Genomic DNA, 23,682 nt, shown 5'->3' with positions numbered 1-23,682 from the left:
GCCTGTGAATGTTCAGAGAATACAAGATCCTTCTCCCCGGTTTTGTGAATTGGGGTATAAAGTGGGTAGGTGAACAGCCTGACTGAAGGACAGCTTGTTCACTACCTTAGGTATGAAAGATGGATTAGCCCCAAGAGTCACCCTAGCCTTATGAAAAATAAGAAAACAGAGGATGACATGAGAGCCTGTAACTATGAAACACTCTTTGCAAATGTGACAGCCAAACAAAGGATAGTTTTCCAAGTACAGACATTTACAGAACTGGAAGATGTTGGTTCAAAAGGAGACAGTGTAATCTTTTCTAGCACAAAACTAAGATCCAAAGAGGGAGAGGTGGGTTTCCTTGGTGGTTTAAGATGCAGGACTCCTCTGAGGAGAAGCATGACCTCTGCCCTAGCTGTAAGAGGAGCACTAGGAGGGAGGCAGGCCCTGATACCTGAAAAGTGAGCTTTAATACAAGAGCGGGCAAAACCTGATCAAAGTAGTTTGCAGAGATACTTGTGATAAGAGTGGGTCCTGACTATGTTTGCGGCACCAATAAGAAAACCTTTTCCATTTAGCTGTGTAAGATTTTCTAGCAGTGGGTCTCCTGGCTTTTTGTAGGACTCGAACAACCTCTTCAGAGAAGAGCTCTCTTTGAGGAATTAAAATCCTATCATCAATAGCGTCAAGTTGAGAGATGGAAGGCTTGGGTGAAGCAGCAATCCTTTTTGCTGAGTTATCTGCTGTGGTTGAAGAAGTATTCTCCTGTAATTTCACTTTGTCAGGTGAAATAGCAGAAGAAACCAATGTTGCTTCAGCCAAAATGGTGCCAGTAAAAGGAATTTGGTTGCTTCCTTTTGTGCTTTGGTAAGAATTTTTGGAAGAAGAGGCAGAGGAGGAAAAGCACAGAAGAACGTCCCTGTCCAGTGGAAGGGAAAGGTATCTGTCCTCCAGGATGTGGGACAAAGGTCCCTCGTACAGAACTGGGGGAGCTAATGGTTGGGTGGTTGGTGATGCAAAGAGGTCTATCTGATGGGTGCCCCACTGAAGGGTGATGATTTGGAAATCCTCTCTGTTCAATGTCTATTCATGGGGGTCCTCCAGTGAGCAGCTTAGGACTCTACAAGCACATTGTCCTGAGATGGAATGTATGTGGCTGTGGTGGTACTGTACATTTCCGTTGCTAAGTTCCATGCCTCCTGTGCTAACCTGCACAGTTGGTAAAACCTGGTGCCTTCCTTTTTACGTACCACATGACTATGGTGGTGTTTGTTTACACTATGAGTGTCCTGGTTTTCCTGAGGTGGGTGAAAATCTGAAGAGCTGGCACAAAAGCCCTCATTTCCTTCAAACCAATGGAAACCAGTGGATGACAGAGTACGCATATGGCCTGATGACTTGTTAAGATGTCTAGCTAGAATCTCGGCCCTAAGCTTTATAGTTCTACTATTATAACAAGCACAAAACCAACAGTTGGGTACACTGTGTTCCGGCGCCAAAGAAGTCCAACAAAAAGAGTGGAAGTCCTGGTGTAGTATCTGCTTGCCAGAGCTGAGGCAGTTATTAACTTTCTCTAACATTAGTCAAAAGGCACATTAAAGGTTCCCCGGTGTGGTATTTAGCTTTTAGGATTCTTCCTTCTCTGGTGTAGACTGACCAACGCACTGAATGGCACTCTGCTTTGAGTTCTGATGGCAAGAAAGAACTGAGATCATGGCTACCTTTATACCCAAATGCAGTAACATTGGATAGGGTGTCTGTCAACTTCTGCAGGAGGCAAAAAAGAGTCTCTGGTAGTCGGGGTGGCCAAGGGCTACCACAGCAGAAAATCACACAAATCAGGAGCAACTGTGAAACCCAATGAACGTCTGAAGTTGCCATTTCCACTGCATGCCCTTCTACGCCTCATCTGATGAGTCTGTATGAATATGTTGAAGAGGATGAGGTGGTATGAATAGCAGTCCTGGGTTGAAGATGACCTATCCCTTCCACCAAAGCAGCTCCTTTTTGAGACAAGGGAGGAGGGGAATCAGGGTGTCCAAGGGGTGGGCAATGCTGGAACCACAAAGATTTCAGGTAACACTGGATTTTTCTCATGTGATGTCTGGCTAATGAAAGCAGTGGGATGGTGGCTGCCATGAATCCCCAAGTCCTTAGCATCTCTCATGCTGAGCAATGGGTTGCAGATTTTGGAAAAAGAATGGACAGACTGTTAGCCCTTAGCACCTCTCATGCTGAGCAATGGGTTGCAGATTTTGGGCGAGGAAGGCATGCATTCTCTTTGTGTTCAGTCTGCAGCCCAGAAAAAAACAGATCCTGTATAGGGACCATGTAGGATTTTTTTTGTAGTTTTCTAGTGAAAGCCATACCTGTCAGAAGTTGGAGGTGAAGTGTAGATACTGAAGAATTTCTGGACAGAGAGCATAGATCAGAAAAGTCATTCAGCTAGGGGAAAATTGTGATTCCTTGAATGAGAAAGAAAGCTACCACTGGAACTAGACACTTTGTGAACACTCTTGGAACTGTGGAAAGACCAAAAGGCAGAGCAGTAAATTGAAAATACAAGTAGCCAGAGGAAAACCTGAAGAATCTCCTTCAAGAAGGAAGGATGGATATGTCAAAGCAGGCGTCCTTCAAATCTAGGGACATTAAGAAAACTTAGGGGAGGATGAAAAGCAGAACAGTGTGAAGAGAGACCATTTTCAAAGATGGTATCTTCAAATAAGTCTTTACAACAGACAGGTCTAGAATGGGTGTCCAATGCCATTCTTTCATTGGGGCTAAAAACATACTGGAGTAAAACTGTTTTCTTATGAAGTCCTTTAGGACTTGCTTGATGGTGCCCTTTTTCAAGGTCTTGAATAATGGGGACCAGAAGGGATATTTGATTTTGAGGGGGCTGTGGCATGCCTTTTAGAGGGGGAGTATTTTCCCAAGACATGGCATAACTGTCCTTGATGATGGAGAGCACCCACTTATCTATGGTAATAGCTTTCCACCTGGCCAGGGACAGCGGCTGTGTTTGGAAAAAAAGGGTAATGGGACTGAGGGCAGGGAGAGGGGTGCCACACAAGTACTCAAAGATTTTTGCTTCCAAAGGGAGGCCTCACTGCTGGAAGTTCCCTTTGTTTTTTTTTCAGAGTATCATTTTCTGGGAGTTTCTGGGAGTTTTCCTTTGTTTCTGAGCTGCCCTACGATCCCTTCTGATAAAGGAGGTAGATTTAGAAGGGTAGTTCCTATGTTATCTAGGAATTGAGGACAGTAGGATCTGTCTGCAGTCTTTCATGGTCTTACCTTGGTCTTAGAGAATCTTGAACAGGCTGGCAGCCTGAGGACAAAACAAGGTATTTGTCGAAGGGAGAGTCTAATATTTTTGATTGGAAATCATAAGGGATTGGCTTATTATGAAGCCATGCATATCTGCGAATAACAGATCCAGTGGCAGCTGCCCAAGGAGCACCCACAGCATCGTAACTGCACATAATGCAGTGTCTAGCTACTTCAGTGGCCTGGGATAGTAAGCTCTGCATCTAATGATTATATTCTACTGTAGGAGGATCCAGTATTACTTTGTTTAAGGAAAGCAGGACAGATATCAAGTACTTTGTCATTTGAGTCTGGTAGTTAATTGCCCTAAACACAAGGGTAGCAGAGGTGAAAACCTTCTTTCCCCATCTATCCAACAGAGTCTACTTCCTCAGAACCATAATTCAAAGGAATGTAAATCTGGGAGAAGCAGGCCAAAGATTCTTCATCAGAATCTACTTCCTCATCAGACGAATCCTGCTCCCTTGACTTCTTAATGGGAGTAGAAGACCAAGGGGGGCAGTAACAGAAACTCCCTGAGGGGGCTTCAAAGCCATAAGAGCAATAAACAGACCCTAAGTGAAATCCTGCCATTCATGCTGAGGATCCTTAAGAGCAGGGGAAATATGCTTGGTCCTCTGCTTCTTTCTGCAAAGGGCTGTCAGCCCTAAACATCTTATGTGGTTTGGATTCCAGCTGACACTCAATCAGCATAGTGGGAATCTCTTCCCTAAAAAGAATCTGCAGAACATCCTTGGCCCTTTGGATATAATCAGAAATGGTTGCCACAAACATCCAAAACAGATATCTCCAGAGCCTCTGAGGATATGCAAAAAGCCGTGTCCATGCCAGCCTCCAAAGCAGTCATGGAAGACGAATCTGACTGAAGAACTGGGCAATCCTCCGGGCTTTCACCAACCTTGAGAGAGATGCCCGGTGAAGGCAGTACAGCAGAAGAATCCAAGTGAACTTTCTTGGCCTTATTTTTCATGTATGGCTGATCCTCAGGTTGGGACGATTCCGCCATTGTATCCTGAGCCAACAACTTAAGATGCTGGTTCTCTAGGCAAACAGCTAAAGAAGAGAGACAACTACGCATTTTTAGGGACAAACACCTGACAAACAGGACAAGACGCATGGCCGTGAGAAGCAATTAAGCAAAACAAAAAAGAAGTTATGTACTCACCATAACATTCCATGTTTGTTGTCCAGTATCTCACCTTCATTCTTGCTGGTTGGGTTCAAAGCCAAATCTTGGCTCCGACTCGGCCATATACCAAAGCTCAAGAGCTTCTACTGGCTCCAGGCTATAACCTATCCCATGGTGCTTAGAGGCTGTTCCCCAGATCTCGTTTGAGGGAGAGAGCTCCCTATGACATGATTAACATACAGAAAGAAAAAATATATGAAATCTATTGGTCATAAAGGTAAAAGGAGGGCAAGATGGGAATCACCATATTCGCCAATTGGAAAAATTCCTCTAGATCCTCCAGGAGGGGGATGGCTGGGTGGGACGCAAGAATGTGGATGAGATACTGGACAACAAACATGGAATGTTACGTTGTCCTATCTTGCCTTCATTCTTGCTGGTTGAGACAGAGTCCCCAGCACCTTTCTCTTGGGTGGCTCAAGGGAATAAACTCTTCAGGCAGTGGAACCAAAAATGCCCTGTTCTGGGAGGCCACATCTACTTTATAATGAGAGATAAAGGTGTGAGGATTGACCCATGTAGCAGCAGCACAAATTGAATCCAATTAAAGTCTGGATTGAAAGGCAGTGGAAGTAGACACGGCTCTAGTTGAATGTCCTTTCACTTTCTCTGGCGGTTCTTTATTATGAGATTGATAAACATATTTGATAGTCTCAGAAAGCCATTTGGACAAAGTAACTTTTGAGACTGCCCGGCCTTTTTTTTGTTTCTGAATAAGACACAAACAATTGATCTGATTTTCTGAAATCTTTCATTCTGTGTAAATAAAAGCGCAGCTGTCTACGTACATCCAATTGGTAAAGTTTATATTCTGCCTTGTTGCTATAATTAAGAAAAACACAGGCAATTCTATAGATTGGTTTAAATTTGTTTCAGAACAGACTTTTGGTAAGAAAGAAGGATTTGTTCTGAGGGAAACTCTATCATTGTGGAAGATCAAATAGGGAGGACGGATGGATAAGGCCTGCAACTCTGAAACCCCCTTAGCTGAAGTAAAGGTGGATTTAAAGCTTCCTCAAAGGAGTTTTTGATAAGCCTTTTTTTAAAATGAGCTTGTTCTTACGCTGAACTAGAAGAAAAGAAAGAAAAACACACCACAAGTCTCTTGTCTATGTGTAGATGCCCAAACACAAAACAAAATGGAAATCTGTTCTGGTTGGACATTGGGATTTTTTGAATTGCATTTTGAATCCTTTTTTGACTTTTGTTCTTTTAGACATAGTACAGGTAACACAACAAAGAGTTCACCAAAAATTAAAGAAAGAAGCTGTTAAAACAGCTGTTTGGTTAATCTATAGAAATAACCCCCCCCCAGGTCACCAATAAAGTTAAGAATAAAACACTTAGCTCCCAGCAGTCGAGACCACGCCCTGCTTGTAAAGCGGCAAACGAGATCTGGGAAGCAGGTGGTGCATGGGATCTGCTGTTAGAAAGAGAGTTTTCCAGGATAAAAATTTTAAAGAACATGAGGATGCTGGTTCAAAGGGGGAAGAATCAACGCTGATAATACTAAATTTACATCCCATTGGGGAGGAGGTTCTCTTACAGGAGGTTTTAACAGGAAAGTACTCCTGAGGAAGGCCTTACGTAACTTGTGGGACATTACATTGGATCCGAGTTCTCCCACATGATAATTAGATATAGCGGCTAGTTGAACTCGAATAGTGGCTGACACTGCTCCTTGATTAAAAATTTCTGTCAGGAATTCCAAAACTGCAGGTACAGAGGCTGTGAAAGGATCTGTGTGTTGTTTTGTCTGCTCAACAAGAGAACATCTTCCATTTCCTTGCGTAAAGTTTCCTAGTTGTCTTTTTGTGTGAGGAGACTAAAATGTGGTGTACTGCAGGGGATAATTCTGGAAGCCTGGCTAAGACTGGAAGTGGAGAAACCAAGCTGTCAGCTTGAGGTTCTGAAGGGCAGGATGAAGCGTTCCTGATTGATGCGTCAGAAGATCCGGCACTGGGGTACAGGAGCCATGGGTCCTCCTGAAGGTGCGGCCAAATGAAAGGGAATCAAATCTGATGAGGCCAGTATGGAGCAATGAGGATTAACCTGCGACTCAACGACTTGGCTTTCTGAATAACTTTTGGAATCAAAGGAAATGGGGGGAAAAGCATAAAGAAGTCCTGGGGGGCAATCGTGGACAAGTGCATCCCTCGGTGACTCTCCCGGAGGGGAAATGAGGGCAAAGTAGTTGCTGCATTTGGCATTGAAGGGAGTGGCAAAAAGGTCGCAGCAAGGCTGGCCCCATTTGCGAAAAATTCAGTTCGCAACTTCTTGATTCAGGGACCACTCGTGAGGCATGAGAATAGCTCTGCTTAGCCTGTCTGCTATGACGTTGGATTTCCCAGGGCTGTGCATTGCCATCAGAAAGCATTGGGAAGATATAGCCCATTGCCAAACTCTCTGAGCCTCTCGACATTGGGGATAGGATCTGGTTCTCCCGTTTGTTGATGTACCATACCACCGACATATTGTCTGTCTGAATTGCAATAGTCCTCGGGGGAAGAAAGTTCTGAAATGCTTGCAACACCAAAAGCACCGCCCTTATATCTAGGACATTGATGTGCAAATGGTACTCGTGATCTTTCCAAACCCCTTAGACCATCTGTCCTAGATAATGCCCCCCCACCCTATCTGGGACTCATCCGTGGTTACTGTAGCAACAGGTTGGAGAAGTACAAACAACCTGTCCATTGTTACCTGAGTGGACTGGATCCACCCAAGCATATTCCTCTTGCAGGAGTCTGTAATGAGACTCTTGTGAGACATGGGCAACTCCTATATGGATCATTGAGCAAAGAGTAGCCACTGTGATATTCGCATATGAAGTCATGCCAGGGGAACTAGAGTTATTGTCGCTGCCACAGAGTCTAGGACCTTGAGGACAAATCTTGCCTGTACTTTTTTCTTGTTGAGTAAGATAAGCACTTGACTGCATAACGTTTGAATCCTTTCTTGAGGCAGTTTTGCCAACATGTCATTTGTGTTTAAATCTGCACCTATAAAGGTAATATGCTGTGATGGCAACAAGGCAGATTTTTCTGCATTTATAGTAATGCCTAGTTTTGAGAATAGATGGATGGTGTAGTCCTTGGTTTTGATTAGTAGCTGCTTGGTGGTGGCAGTTAGGAGTCATTCGTCTAAGTAAGGAAACACCTTGAATCCTTGATGTCTCAGATGAGCTGTGACTACTGCCATGCATTTCTTAAACTCTCTGGGGGCTGTGGTGAGTCCAAAGGGCAGAGCTCTGAACTGGTAATGACTGGCTCCCAAAAGAAATCTTCTGGAGCGCCTGTCCATCTTTATGTGGTAGTACACATCCTGAAGATCTAATGAGCACATCCAATTGTCTTGCCCCAGAAAAGGGAGTATAGACTGCAGTGTTACCATCCGAAACTTTTCGCCGACTTGTTTAGTCTGCTGAGATCCAATGTGTGTCTCCAGTCCCCTGTCTGTTTTGGAACTAAAAAGAACCTTGAGTAAATTCCGGATCCTAGCTGGTCTGCAGGGACTTCTTGGATGACTCTTTTTTCTAGCAACATTTGAATTTCTAGTGTTGCTTGATCCCTTTGACCGGGTGAAATGTCTGGGATAAACTTAGATGGACAAGGTGAACAGTGAAAGGGAATGTTGCAACCCCTGGATATAATAGATTGTACCCATTTGTCTTGAGTCAAATTCAGCCAGGCTTCTGGGTACAGCGATAGCCTCCCCTCGACTGCCTCCAGAGGCAGACAGTCAGGCCTCCTTTCAGGAGTGCTGGAAGGGCCGACCAGAGAAAGTATCTCTGTTGCCCTGGTTCTGCAGACGTGGATGGTGACTTCCATTGTTATTTTCACCTCTGCCCCTGGGGGAAGGATCACCACCAGCGTCAGATAAGGCACCTTTGGACTTCCGGAACCACATCTTTCTGCTCTTCTGACCTTTAGAGTAGGGTCTGGTAGGGGAGGAAAAATGGACTACGATGGCAGACAGAGTCTTATCATCTCATTGGCTCCTGGTGAGAGTCTCTTTCACTTTCGGCACGAACAAGGACAAGCCACATCAAAGGGGGAGTCAATGAAGGAAGATCTGAAGGGTTCGTCAAACTCGCAAAGGCGCATCCAGGAATGTCTCCAAAGAGCTACTCCTGTGTCTGCTACCCTGCTCGCTCCATTGGCTGCATAGGAAATGAGGCGCATGGAGTGCAAGCTGAGAATTAATCTTATCCGATAAATCCTGGTCTGTAGCACCTTGTAGGTTATCTCCCAGCTCTTTTAGGAGATCCCTCTGAAATCAGGTGAAATGTGATAAATAATTCAGCGACCGCGCCGCTGAAGAGAAAGTACACTTCCCGTATCTGTCCATCATGCGAGACTCCTTATTCGGTGGATGGACAGATGCAGAAGTTTCAACTAACTCCTTCTTTGTGGCCGCAGCCACCACCATCGCATCTACTGGAACTCCCTTAGTTAGATACCGTCTGTCCTCTGGGGCCATAATAAATTTATTTGACCTCCGCGGAACAGGGTCCACTGATTCTGGAGAGTCCCACACCTTCCGACTCACTACACCCAAGAGAGGCCGAAAGATGGAGACACCAAAGAGGTGGAGGGGCAACAGCCAAATGCCTCCAGGTATACTGACTCGTCTTCAGAAGGGGAAAGGGACTTCCAGCCATCCCTTTGCATAAGGATCTCCAGGTTGTCTGAAAAAGACACATCCTCAGAGGGCGACCGTGTGGACCTTTCTGAATCCTCCAAGTCAGTATCAGAAGTGAAAGACTCAGGGGAGTCTATGTGCTTCCTCTTACACTGTCTCTTCCGAGAGACCTCCTCAGAGGGATGTTCCGGGGAGGTATCGGAAAAGGAGTTTCTACCCATTGGGGTTTCCTGGGGCACTGACTCTCTACTCTGGGGGTGATGGAGGGATGATGAAGAGGTGGACACTGGCCCTTTTTGGGGAAGAGAGGCTGGAGCCGAAGGTGGAGCAGACTCAGTGCAGAGCCCACTCCGCATCACCTCAAAGGCACTGCGATCCTGGGCTGACAGAAACTCTGGTCCCAAGGGGCTGGGAGATCTCTCCAGCACCGAGGAGGGTGGCTCCGAGGCTGATGTGGGAGCCGAACTCACCCGAGCCGAAGCTCCGAGTGGGAGAGTCGGTTCCACCATGGGTCTGACTCGACTCCACCCCCCCCACCCAGAGCCGTCCAGGGAGTGTCGATCCAACAGATCCCTCGATGGAAGACAACATCAATGAGATCGGAGAAGATGTCAGAGCAGCGATATTAGGAGTGATTACTGGCTCCGCTGGTTCCAGCACAATGACTTCCATACTCTCAGACTCCAAACTCGTCCGAGTCGGAGGAGGAATCGACATTATCTGAGGTACAGATGTCGGCTCCACGATCCAATGGGGTGGGCTCGAGAGAATTTCTGCTAGGGCCCAGGTCCGGCGAAACCTCTTCATGACCCGCTCCACATCATCGTCTGATAATCTGGAGGATTGAGAGGAATGGCTTGACGATTTGTGGCTACCTGCCGCAGACTGTAACAAAGGAGATTGCGGCACCAAATGAACAGTTTCCAAGGATGGTGACAGACTCCTTTTTCGGCTCCGCAATGGTTCCGAGGAGACAGATAGAACTGAGGGAGGACCAGATTTGTCGGGACCGATAACTTTCGGATTCATGGATGCCGTATGTTTGAAACTGCTTGACGGCTCAGACACAGGAGCCGATGAAGCAGCCTTTTTAGACTTCAGTTTTGACGTCTGATTACCTTCTTCAGCTTTCAACAAACCCCTTAAAATTAGCTTATTTTTCCTCTCCTGTGAGACCCTTACACTAAAGCTATAACAAATGGAGCAGGAGTCTTGGAGATGGACTGGTCCTAGACAGTAGACACAGCTTGAGTGTCTGTCTGTTATAGACATTTTCTGAGTGCATGAATCGCACTTTTTAAATCCAGATTGTTTGCGTTTCTTAACAGATTCTTTAGACATGTTTACCTGTGAAAGAAACTAACACAACAGTAAATTTTGAGTACTATAAAAGGTAGAAGCAAGACAGAAAGGCTTTTTTTTTTTAGGGAGGAGGAGAAGTCTCTAAATTAAATGACAATCTCCTCCAACCCAAGGAGACACCTCTAATTTAAACGGTGACTCCTTAAGGGAGGTAAGAAGGTGAAAGAATCCTCTAACTGAAATGGATTCTTAAACTAGATAAGGGGACGAGAGAAAAACAAGGCCCAAAAGGACAACCGCAAGGAAAATATAGCCAAGAATACTACAAACACACAAAAAGGCACTATACTATAACTGGGAAAGGTAAACTAAGAAGTAGTAAGTTTTAGGAAACGTATCCAAAAAACAGAGTATAATACTAAATTTTACTAGCCTGAGCCAGCAAAGACAATCCCGAAGCTTCAAGCAGCAAATGAGATCTTGGAAACAGTCACTAAGCACCATGGGATAGGTTATAGCCTTGAGCCAGTAGAAGCTCTCGATCTTTGGTATACGGCCGAGTTGGAGCCGAGATTCAGCTCTGGACCCAACCAGCAAGAATGAAGCTGAGATAGGACAACATAACATCACTGCTCATGACGATCCCTATGGGGAATCTGTCCCCCACACTGCCATTTCCCTTTTCTGGATGACATGTAATCCAACAACCACAAAAAATAAGATAAGAAGAAAAACCCCAATGAACCAAACCAGCACGAGAATGGAGAAAATAGATTTTGCCGATAGGGTTGACTGTGGTCAGGGATACAGATAATAGGCAAGAGGGGGCTGGAATTTATTGGAGAAAACTGGCAAAGGAACCAAGGTACTGGGAGCAAATAACTAGAAAGGGAAAGGTAACAGAATGGGAAGAGGCCAATAATTTATTTGGACTGTGGGTTACAGATTGCCTTCCCTATCAAGGATTGATATCAGAGTATAGGCAAAGGGAAAGAAATAGGGGGCTCCTAAATGAAAGACCTGCACTGGTAGAGTTTTTAATAGAATCTAGAACAGAAGCTGCCAATAAAAAAAAGAATAATTAGTAAAACATTTAAAACACTGCATGATAATTAAACAAATCAATCAGAGGAGCTTAGAAAGGATTGGGAAGAGAGATTGGATAAGCAATTCACAAACAGACAATGGGAAGATATATGTATATCTCCCAAATATGCAACAAAGTATAGACGATTTAGGATCTTTGGCTGGAAATGTTTACATAGGTATTTTTATACCCCAAGTAAACTCCAAAGAATTTTTCCAAAGGTGGATAGCAAATGTTGGAGGTGTGACGGGCAAGAAAGAGGTAGCTGGGAACATATTTTTGGAAGTGGGATGAGCTGGTAGACCTTTGGGATTCCCTGTGGGCTGCTCTGTCGGAAATGCTGGATGGGGTGACTGGACTGACTGGGAAGATGATTTTTTTAGAGTTATGCTACAGAATCGGAACTGCCTAGACATAGTAAAGCCTTGATGAGGCTAATTATGGTGGCAGCCAAAAAAGCAATTACCAAAAAATGGAAAACAAGGTCTAGACCAACTTTACTAGAAGTAGTGAATATAGTGACAGTGATAAAACAACTGGAATTGGGATCTTTAGAAAAGGGAAGGAGCTAACTACATAGAAAACATGTCTATATTTCTTCATCAGATGCCTCTTGCGTCACCTGTTTCTCCTTAATTTGGGGACTCATTCCATAATGCTATAACATAGCCTGTGTTAGACTTTCTATACTAAATCCTTCACTTCACAAGTATTCCACAATTTCAGCTTCTATTTGTCTAACTTCTAGTTTAATAATCTTCTGTTCTTCATGTGATCTTACTTTTGTACCATTTAATTTTCCATATCAAGGTGCTTTTGCCTGTATTTCTTTTCAAATATCTTTGGAACTGCTTTTTTGTATTGATTAGTTTGGCTTTCTCTTTGTATAAATATTGCACTATATCAGATCTTTTTCTTTCCCATGTCCATGTTTCTTTTTTATACCTTTAATGTCTAGGTTTTGTTCTTTATATTTTCCAACTTCCTCTGTTGCTTCTTTTTCAAGTGGCCCAAAGTTTCTTTGTCTATATAATATTTTTCATGAATTTGCTGTATTAATGAGGACAAATTTGCATTTGAAGCTTTTGACAACTTTTCTTCTGCAAGTATATTTCTTTTCTCTAATTTTTCTGAATCTTTTTGAATATCATCTGTCTGGAAATTCTAGGCTTTTTGCATAACAGTAACACATAAGTTCTTCCTTATCTTCAACAGTCCACTTAATCATCTTTATGGCTCTTTTTTGGCCTGTCAGTTTTTATGGACTACTATTTCCTTCTACAACAGTAGGGCCATCCTCGCCCTAAGCCTGGCCTAACCCCATTGTAGGAATGTTTCTGTGTCTTCAGGATTCTACATGGTTATTTTTTTTCCCAGTCCTCGCAGGAGTATGCCTACCAGGCTTGGGTATTTTTTATCCTGGGACTTATGCACCCAGCCATCTTTTTTTATTTTTACCCTACCTCTCACTATAATATTAGCTATTTAAAATTCAGTCTATATATATCAGTGTCCTCTTGATGGGATTTTGTTAAAACAGGGTCCACCACATGAAGGTACTCAGGAAGACTTGACGCTGAATTCCGTTCTAGAAATACTACTCTCTCTTCTTGCTGATTTTATCATCACTACATTCGTTCACAACAGCAAATGTTATAACATCGAATCAGGGACATCGAAAACCCAGATCATCAAAACTTAAACAAGAAACACAAAATCATTTTTTTTTTTTTTTTTTGAAGGAAGACACGTCCTTCTGTGCCCCCACACCCTGTGCTAATTATATACACAAACTCCAAGATTGCACTATAGTGGGGAAAGGAGCAAAACCCCAATCTCCACTGTATGGTGATCCCGCACACTAAAGGTGTTTATTGTTCGATGTATATATGGTTGTTCAGTACTAACCTATGAACCTAAAAGAACTGAATTAAACCTAATAAAAGCAATTTCTTACCAGACACTTGCACAAAGTACTACAGTTCAAATACTAAAAAACTTGAAGGGAAAGGAAATTAAATTAAAAGAAAGTACTACCAAGCAAACAATGGCCATGCCAATTACATAATGCAAAACTTCTGTAAAACATCCAACTTATTTACAGCAAGCAAGTTGCTTTAGACAATCTTCTGATCATTTTATTCTGCTTAAAAATGCCATAAAGCTATATGTAGAATGCACAACCTCATTGTACAGATAAGTTGGTTTCATGAAGACCGATAGTTTACAAAAATTGTTATTACTTTTATATATCTAGCTCCACCACCCCCACTATGAAGCCCCCAACGTCCACCCTAGTCTTCATGGAACCATATGAATGGCTATAAGTCCGCAGTATAAGTGCTGTAACTGTCTTCATGGAACCATATGAATGGCTATAAAATTGTTATTACTTTTATATATATATATATATATATATATATATATATAGCTCCACCACCCCCACTATGAAGCCCCCAACATCCACCCTAGTCTTCATGGAACCATATGAATGGCTATAAGTCCGCAGTATAAGAGCTGTAACTGTTTGCATACCTTTTGCTTTTAAATGTCTGTTAAGAGTTCCATGCTCAGCAAATCCTCTCCCACATTTATGGCACTTGAAGGGCTTCTCTCCTGTGTGATGACGGACATGTCGAATCAATGAACCCTTCTCTCGGAATCCTCGGGAACAGTACTGACAGACAAATGGCTTGTCATCTAAATGTGTCCTAAAATGAACTTGCTGTGCATTCTTCAACAGGAAGCACATTGATGGTATAGTGTGGACAGGGGAAAAAGGGACAATTCATTATTAACTCACAGACTACTAGTTTAATATGTAGCACAAGTATTGACTTAGTTAAATTAGTTAAAGAACATAGGAAGTACTGCTCATCTGCTGGTTAAAGTTTAAAAACCAAGTCTTGCTGTTTAACCTATACCTTACCTGTTCTTTCAGCTTCAGGATTCTTAACGACACTACGTGTCATTTCCAGCTTTGCTCACCATTTCCTCAGCATTTATGAATGTGAACATAAAGCATCTATTTTCATCAATGCTGACTAAATCATAATGTCAGAAATAGAAAATGTCGCAGACAAAGAAATTAGCAAAAGTATCCAACCTTACATTGTTAGATGGCACCAGTAAGACATATCTCTGTGTGGATTACTGAAATACTACTATACATATCTCTGTGTGGATTACTGAAATGACCACACCTCCTTAACAGACTACTATACTGGCACCAGTAAGACATATCTCTGTGTGGATTACTGAAATGACCACACCTCCTTAACAGACTACTATACTGGCACCAGTAAGACATATCTCTGTGTGGATTACTGAAATGACCACACCTCCTTAACAGACTACTATACTGGCACCAGTAAGACATATCTCTGTGTGGATTACTGAAATGACCACACCTCCTTAACAGACTACTATACTGGCACCAGTAAGACATATCTCTGTGTGGATTACTGAAATGACCACACCTCCTTAACAGACTACTATACTGGCACCAGTAAGACATATCTCTGTGTGGATTACTGAAATGACCACACCTCCTTAACAGACTACTATACTGGCACCAGTAAGACATATTTCTGTGTGGATTACTGAAATGACCACACCTCCTTAACAGACTACTATACTGGCACCAGTAAGACATATTTCTGTGTGGATTACTGAAATGACCACACCTCCTTAACAGTCTACTATACTGTGACTAAAATTTGGAGTTGAAGTGTATAACATTTTCAGGTAAAAAGAGCAGAAGATGTGGTGTTACAGTATGTAACAGCTTTCAAGCGGGATGAAGGCAATGCATGTATCCACATAAATAAAATGCCTTAAAAAGGTAGATAAATGAAAACACTCACATTTGTAGTATCAAAACGGACTTCTGAAGGAAGTCTTTACAACCAAGCAGTTATTCTACTAACAGACTCCACCTGCTGTAAAATATTAGCATTTCATGTGTGCATAAAATGTCTCAGTGGCTCATGTGACTGGGTTAAAGGGTATGCTAGTTCTCTCAGTGAAACTGAAGGCCCTCTTTAAATGAAATGAAACAGAAACACTTTTAAGACCCTAAATAGTCCACACTGTACCTTGCAATGACTATATACATAGATACAGAGGAAAGAAACATACAGCCATATTCTAAGAAAAGATAAGATAGGGAAGAGGGGACATGCTTTGGAAGTTCCTTGAGGTCCACATATATGTTAAGTACCCCTATAGTTCCACTATTTCAAAATAATATTGTGCAGTTACTCTTAAATTCTAAGTATCTTTACTTGTGAGCACTCCTGAACAGTAGCGTAGCTGGGGTGGACCTAGAGGGGCAATTGTCTTGTGTGCGCAAGGTTTTGGGGGTGGGGGGCACGACCAGACAATTCCGATCTTTCATTAATACAATACTGGCTTTTAAAAGCTGGTACTGCATTTGATTTGTAGTCAAACCTGAGTATTGTAGTGCTCCATGTGCGGTCTAAACCGTAGCAAGCATTTTGCTACAGTTTAAAAATAAAAACACTTTTTGTTTTAACTAAAATCTGAGCATAGTAAAGCTCCTTGGAGGCAGGGTATAAACTGTAGTAATTGTTTGCTACAGTTTAAAAGAAATTATGCTGTGGGATGGTTGGGGGCAGGGCACAGAAACGGGACCTGAATGGCTGCAGCGGGAGGGATAGGGGGTATCGTGCATCTGGTTGGTGAGCTAGTAGAAGCAAAGTCCATTTTTTTTTTTCCTAACTCTTAAAAATAACAGCTAATGGGGGGGGGGGGGTCATAGACCTAATGGTAATAAGACAATAATTTCAAAATGTATGGGTCGACCTATTACAATGAAGAGTGGAGGGGGTTGGGAGCTAGTTCACAGTACCAGCCCAGGGCAGTGGTTGCACTAGCTATGCTGAAATACATTTTTAAAAGCACAACAATATACTAAGCAATTAAAAAAAAAAAAGCCTGAAAAGAGATGTACAGCGAGTATATCTAAGGTTATGATGTTTTGCTGAAGGAGCTGCTTCAAAGAACATATGCTGAGGTTATACTGTTAAATAAAGGTACGTGATGACAAGTTAGTAGCTGCATGTGCCTGTCCACTGTAGATACCAAGTAAACACTTGAAGACTTTCTCTCTCTGTGGATGCAGTAGTAATAACAAAAAGGGCTAATCCTCTTTCAGGCCATGGTATACTCCTATGGAAAATTCCTGCAGCTGATTGGCAATGATAGCATGAGTAAGGCTGCAGATGAAAAGTGCCAGGAGTTGAGTCTGCCTTTTCAATGGAAGCCAAGGTTTCAGCCATATGTAGCCTGCAAAACTTCTTACAACAAATATTGTGAAATATTATCAACTGAAGTCATTACTACATACAATGCAAGGTCAGGTCTGGTGGAGCATGTATGACTGTTGTGGGGAAGACATTTTTTATGAGCACCAGGAAACTGCCATCCTGCCTGGCATCATAGGTCCTCACTTGGAGGCCTATGAAGAAGCAGCAGCCAAGTATCCCACTGCCTGCCTTAGGAGAAGTCAAAGGGGGCAGGAAATTTGCTTTAGAAAGACATAAGGCTGGGACAGCAGAATGCAGGTCCACACCAGCACTCATCTCAGCAGGCTTCTTCTGGAATGATGGGATATTCAAGACCTCTGCCTACTGCTTATTTTGATGTAGATAAACCCCGAGACTGTGGACTCCACACAATGTTCATATCTTCCTTAGAAAAAAAAGGACATTGTGTACTGAAGCCTTAGGGCAGACACTGCTTACACATGCACAACGTGGGGAATTCAGATATACTGGAATATTTGCAAATACCAATTTTCAAAATCAGCAATCACAGTCTAAATGAGCTACATACATTATAAGAGAAAGTTCAAGAAATATCAATAATAAAGCCAATCGAAGAATTATGAAACTGGGCACTTTATTCTCTAGAAATTGCCTGGGTGGGACTCAACAAAGAAATGATGACTGACTGATTCTTCATGGCAAAAAGAACTGAATAATAGTACAAGAGAGCACTCTGGGTAAATGAAGCATGATTCATACACAGGGAAGCAACGGAGGCACAAGACAGCACTCGGGGTAAATGAAGCAGGATTCATATACTGGGAAGAAACGGAGGCAAAAGAGAGCACTCGGGGTGAATGAAGCAGGATTCATATACTGGGAAGCAACGGAGGTACAAGAGAGCACTCGGGGTAAATGAAGCAGTACTGATACACTGGGATGCAACGGAGGTACAAGAGAGCACTCTGGGTAAATGGGTAAATGAAGCAGGATTCATACACTGGGAAGCAAAGGAGGTACAAGAGAGCACTCGGGGTAAATGAAGCAGTATTCATACACTGGGAAGCAACGGAGGTACAAGAGAGCACTCGGGGTGAATGAAGCAGGATTCATACACTGGGAAGCAACGGAGGCACAAGAGAGCACTGCAAATAAAGCAGGATTCATATACTGGGAAGCAACGGAGGCACAAGAGAGCACTGTAAATGGAGCAGTATTCATATACTGGGAAGCAACGGAGGCACAAGAGAGCACTCGGGGTAAATGAAGCAGTATTCATATACTGGGAAGCAACGGAGGCACAAGAGAGCACTCGGGGTAAATGAAGCAGTATTCATATACTGGGAAGCAACGGAGGTACAAGAGAGCACTCGGGGTAAATGAAGCAGTATTCATATACTGGGAAGCAACGGAGGTACAAGAGAGCACTGGTAAGTGAAGCAGTATTCATATACTGGGAAGCAACGGAGGTACAAGAGAGCACTCGGGGTAAATGAAGCAGTATTCATATACTGGGAAGCAACGGAGGTACAAGAGAGCACTCGGGGTAAATGAAGCAGTATTCATATACTGGGAAGCAACGGAGGCACAAGAGAGCACTCTGGGTAAATGAAGCAGTATTCATATACTGGGAAGCAACGAGGCACAAGAGAGCACTCTGGGTAAATGAAGCAGTATTCATATACTGGGAAGCAACGGAGGCACAAGAGAGCACTCTGGGTAAATGAAGCAGTATTCATATACTGGGAAGCAACGGAGGCACAAGAGAGCACTCGGGGTAAATGAAGCAGTATTCATATACTGGGAAGCAACGGAGGTACAAGAGAGCACTTTGGTAAAATGAAGCAGTATTCATATACTGGGAAGCAACGGAGGTACAAGAGAGCACTCGGGGTAAATGAAGCAGTATTCATATACTGGGAAGCAACGGAGGTACAAGAGAGCACTCGGGGTAAATGAAGCAGTATTCATATACTGGGAAACAACGGAGGTACAAGAGAGCACTCGGGGTAAATGAAGCAGTATTCATATACTGGGAAGCAACGGAGGTACAAGAGAGCACTCGGGGTAAATGAAGCAGTATTCATATACTGGGAAGCAACGGAGGCACAAGAGAGCACTCGGGGTAAATGAAGCAGTATTCATATACTGGGAAGCAACGGAGGCACAAGAGAGCACTCGGGGTAAATGAAGCAGTACTCATATACTGGGAAGCAACGGCGGTACAAGAGAGCACTCGTGGTAAATGAAGCAGTACTCATATACTGGGAAGCAACGGCGGTACAAGAGAGCACTCGTGGTAAATGAAGCAGTACTCATATACTGGGAAGCAACGGAGGTACAAGAGAGCACTCGGGGTAAATGAAGCAGTATTCATATACTGGGAAGCAACGGAGGTACAAGAGAGCACTCGGGGCAAATGAAGCAGTATTCATATACTGGAAAGCAACGGAGGCACAAGAGAGCACTCGGGGTAAATGAAGCAGTATTCATATACTGGGAAGCAACGGAGGCACAAGAGAGCACTCGGGGTAAATGAAGCAGTATTCATATACTGGGAAGCAACGGAGGCACAAGAGAGCACTGGTAAATGAAGCAGTATTCATATACTGGGAAGCAACGGAGGCACAAGAGAGCACTCGGGGTAAATGAAGCAGTATTCATATACTGGGAAGCAACGGAGGTACAAGAGAGCACTGGGTAAATGAAGCAGTATTCATATACTGGGAAGCAACGGAGGTACAAGAGAGCACCTGGGTAAATGAAGCAGTATTCATATACTGGAAAGCAACGAGGTACAAGAGAGCACTCTGGGTAAATGAAGCAGTATTCATATACTGGGAAGCAACGGAGGTACAAGAGAGCACTGGGTAAATGAAGCAGTATTCATATACTGGGAAGCAACGGAGGTACAAGAGAGCACTCGGGTAAATGAAGCAGTATTCATATACTGGGAAGCAACGGAGGTACAAGAGAGCACTGGTAAATGAAGCAGTATTCATATACTGGGAAGCAACGGAGGCACAAGAGAGCACTCGGTAAATGAAGCAGTATTCATATACTGGGAAGCAACGGAGGCACAAGAGAGCACTCGGGGTAAATGAAGCAGTATTCATATACTGGGAAGCAACGGAGGCACAAGAGAGCACTGCAAATGAAGCAGTATTCATATACTGGGAAGCAACGGAGGCACAAGAGAGCACTCAGGGTAAATGAAGCAGTATTCATATACTGGGAAGCAACGGAGGCACAAGAGAGCACTCGGGGTAAATGAAGCAGTATTCATATACTGGGAAGCAACGGAGGTACAAGAGAGCACTCGGGGTAAATGAAGCAGTATTCATATACTGGGAAGCAACGGAGGTACAAGAGAGCACTCGGGGTAAATGAAGCAGTATTCATATACTGTGGAGCAACGGAGGTACAAGAGAGCACGCGGGGTAAATGAAGCAGTATTCATATACTGGGAAGCAACGGAGGTACAAGAGAGCACTCGGGGTAAATGAAGCAGTATTCATATACTGGGAAGCAACGGAGGTACAAGAGAGCACTCGGGGTAAATGAAGCAGTATTCATATACTGGGAAGCAACGGAGATACAAGAGAGCACTCGGGGTAAATGAAGCAGTATTCATATACTGGGAAGCAAAGGAGGTACAAGAGAGCACTCGGGGTAAATGAAGCAGTATTCATATACTGGGAAGCAACGGAGGCACAAGAGAGCACTGGTAAAATGAAGCAGTATTCATATACTGGGAAGCAACGGAGGCACAAGAGAGCACTCGGGGTAAATGAAGCAGTATTCATATACTGGGAAGCAACGGAGGCACAAGAGAGCACTGGTAAATGAAGCAGTATTCATATACTGGGAAGCAACGGAGGCACAAGAGAGCACTCGGGGTAAATGAAGCAGTATTCATATACTAGGAAGCAACGGAGGCACAAGAGAGCACTGGTAAATGAAGCAGTATTCATATACTGGGAAGCAACGGAGGCACAAGAGAGCACTCGGGGTAAATGAAGCAGTATTCATATACTGGGAAGCAACGGAGGCACAAGAGAGCACTCGGGGTAAATGAAGCAGTATTCATATACTGGGAAGCAACGGAGGCACAAGAGAGCACTCGGGGTAAATGAAGCAGTATTCATATACTGGGAAGCAACAAAGGCACAAGAGAGCACTCGGGGTAAATGAAGCAGTATTCATATACTGGGAAGCAATGAGGCAACAAGAGAGCACTGGTAAATGAAGCAGTATTCATATACTGGGAAGCAACGGAGGCACAAGAGAGCACTCTGGGTAAATGAAGCAGTATTCATATACTGGGAAGCAACGGAGGCACAAGAGAGCACTCTGGGTAAATGAAGCAGTATTCATATACTGGGAAGCAACGGAGGCAGAGAGCACTCTGGGTAAATGAAGCAGTATTCATATACTGGGAAGCAACAGAGGCACAAGAGAGCACTCTGGGTAAATGAAGCAGTATTCATATAATGGGAAGCAACGGAGGCAATAAGAGAGCACTCGGGTAAATGAAGCAGTATTCATATACTGGGAAGCAACGGAGGCACAAGAGAGCACTGTAAATGAAGCAGTATTCATATACTGGGAAGCAACGGAGGTACAAGAGAGCACCTGTAAATGAAGCAGTATTCATATACTAAAGCAACGGAGGCACAAGAGAGCACTGGTAAATGAAGCAGTATTCATATACTGGGAAGCAACGGAGGCACAAGAGAGCACTGTAAATGAAGCAGTATTCATATACTGGGAAGCAACGGAGGCACAAGAGAGCACTCTGGGTAAATGAAGCAGTATTCATATACTGGGAAGCAACAGAGGCACAAGAGAGCACTCGGGGTAAATGAAGCAGTATTCATATACTGGGAAGCAACGGAGATACAAGAGAGCACTCGGGGTAAATGAAGCAGTATTCATATACTGGGAAGCAACGGAGATACAAGAGAGCACTCGGGGTAAATGAAGCAGTATTCATATACTGGGAAGCAACGGAGGCACAAGAGAGCACTCGGGGTAAATGAAGCAGTATTCATATACTGGGAAGCAACGGAGGCACAAGAGAGCACTCGGGGTAAATGAAGCAGTATTCATATACTGGGAAGCAACGGAGGCACAAGAGAGCACTCGGGGTAAATGAAGCAGTATTCATATACTGGGAAGCAACGGAGGTACAAGAGAGCACTCGGGGTAAATGAAGCAGTATTCATATACTGGGAAGCAACGGAGGCACAAGAGAGCACTCGGGGTAAATGAAGCAGTATTCATATACTGGGAAGCAACGGAGGCACAAGAGAGCACTCTGGGTAAATGAAGCAGTATTCATATACTGGGAAGCAACGGAGGCACAAGAGAGCACTCGGGGTAAATGAAGCAGTATTCATATACTGGGAAGCAACGGAGGTACAAGAGAACACTCGGGGTAAATGAAGCAGTATTCATATACTGGGAAGCAACGGAGGTACAAGACAGCACTCGGGGTGAATGAAGCAGGATTCATACACTGGGAAGCAACGGAGGGAAGAAGGCAAGCTAGTTAATACAAAGCAAGGTTGTTCCAAGAAACAGAGGGAGATCAAAGATTACGTTGACTAAAACCTAGTCCAGAGGGTAAAGCAGGAAAGGAAATCATTTTTCAGATGCTCATCAAAAAGGAACAAGAGGAACAAAATACTTCACAGGTAAATCAGTGACACTAGAAACATTAGAGACAACAAGGACATCAGAAAGTAGTTAACAAGTTCTTCAACTCAGTGTCCACAAAAGCAAAGGAAAAAGGGTACCATGCCAGGAGGGGAAGAAAACACTGGGTACTAACAGATGGACATGTTGACCACCTGACAGGCACAGTGTAGAGAAGGAGCTGATAAGATTAAAGTTGTACAAAGCACACAACCCTGATGAGATACCTGTCATGGGACTGAAACACCTAGAAGGTACCTTGAAATAACCAAACACAGACATCTCTAACGTATCTTTGTCCAATGGGGTGAACTACATGAAAGGAAACTGCTTTAGCCATCCCCTTCTGGGGTGAGGGATGTAATCAGAACCACTTAGATGACAGTGGTACAAGGGAAGGTGATGGAGAGGATCCTAAAGGAAAGGGCTCCTTGTCGGAATGTTGTCACTTGTAATGCTGAGTGCTGACACACTGAAAAAAAAGTCCAGAAATGCAGGAAATGAGAGAATACTGAACATCACTCTTCTTCTTTACTTTTTTCAGGGGGACAAGCCCCTCAAAGCCCCTCCCCCGATCTGGAAGGATAAGCCCTCATCGCCTGAACTTGCACCACAGAGAAAAGGGAATATTCTTACGAATGTCCATCTTGGACTTAAAGTTCAAATTTTCTCCATTCAATGTCCACATTACTGGACTTGATCAAGCAGGTCTCGATATTTCAAATGGTTACCAAAAGAAAGATTTGAGTTCTTTCTAAAGGACAGCCATCAGTCATCAGGACTGAAACCAGCAAGGTTTCACTGTAAGGAACACCTAGCAATTACACAGCACCTGCAGTTCTCCGATGGTATTACAGCACTGCCAGATGAGGTGCTGCAAAGTGTCATCTAACTGAACTATTACAGCCTTTAACTTGGCACTACGTTGAAAGTTACTTATGAAAATGAAAGTGTTGGTGTGGGGCACAAACTTAATAAATGGGTGGAGAAGGAAACCTCAGTGTATGTTAGAGGAGAATGCTAAGAACAAGTAAAGCCATCAGTGGAGTTTCATAAAGCTATTGCTGAGGCCCACACTCTATCAAGTTCATTTCAGGTATGTCACAGGGAATAATTAGCAGACTGAATGTACCTGCGGGCAACATTATGATCAGGTATAC

The 23,682-nt window shown here is 43.5% G+C and overlaps 1 protein-coding gene across 1 annotated transcript in view; it reads right to left on the bottom strand.

Annotated features, from left to right (window-relative positions):
- Positions 1-23,682, bottom strand: part of E4F1 (E4F transcription factor 1) — a 483,878-nt gene that overhangs the window by 121,085 nt on the left and 339,111 nt on the right. The window contains exon 11 of the mRNA XM_044075747.1: positions 14,067-14,265. Within this exon, the coding sequence (XP_043931682.1) occupies positions 14,067-14,265 (199 nt within the window). The remainder of the gene's footprint in view (positions 1-14,066; positions 14,266-23,682) is intronic.

The sequence above is a fragment of the Protopterus annectens genome, chromosome 6.part1, assembly GCF_019279795.1.
Source record: "Protopterus annectens isolate FY-2018-M chromosome 6.part1, PAN1.0, whole genome shotgun sequence".
Taxonomy (NCBI): Eukaryota; Metazoa; Chordata; order Ceratodontiformes; family Protopteridae; genus Protopterus; species Protopterus annectens.
This window is presented reverse-complemented; position numbering and strand designations above follow the sequence as displayed.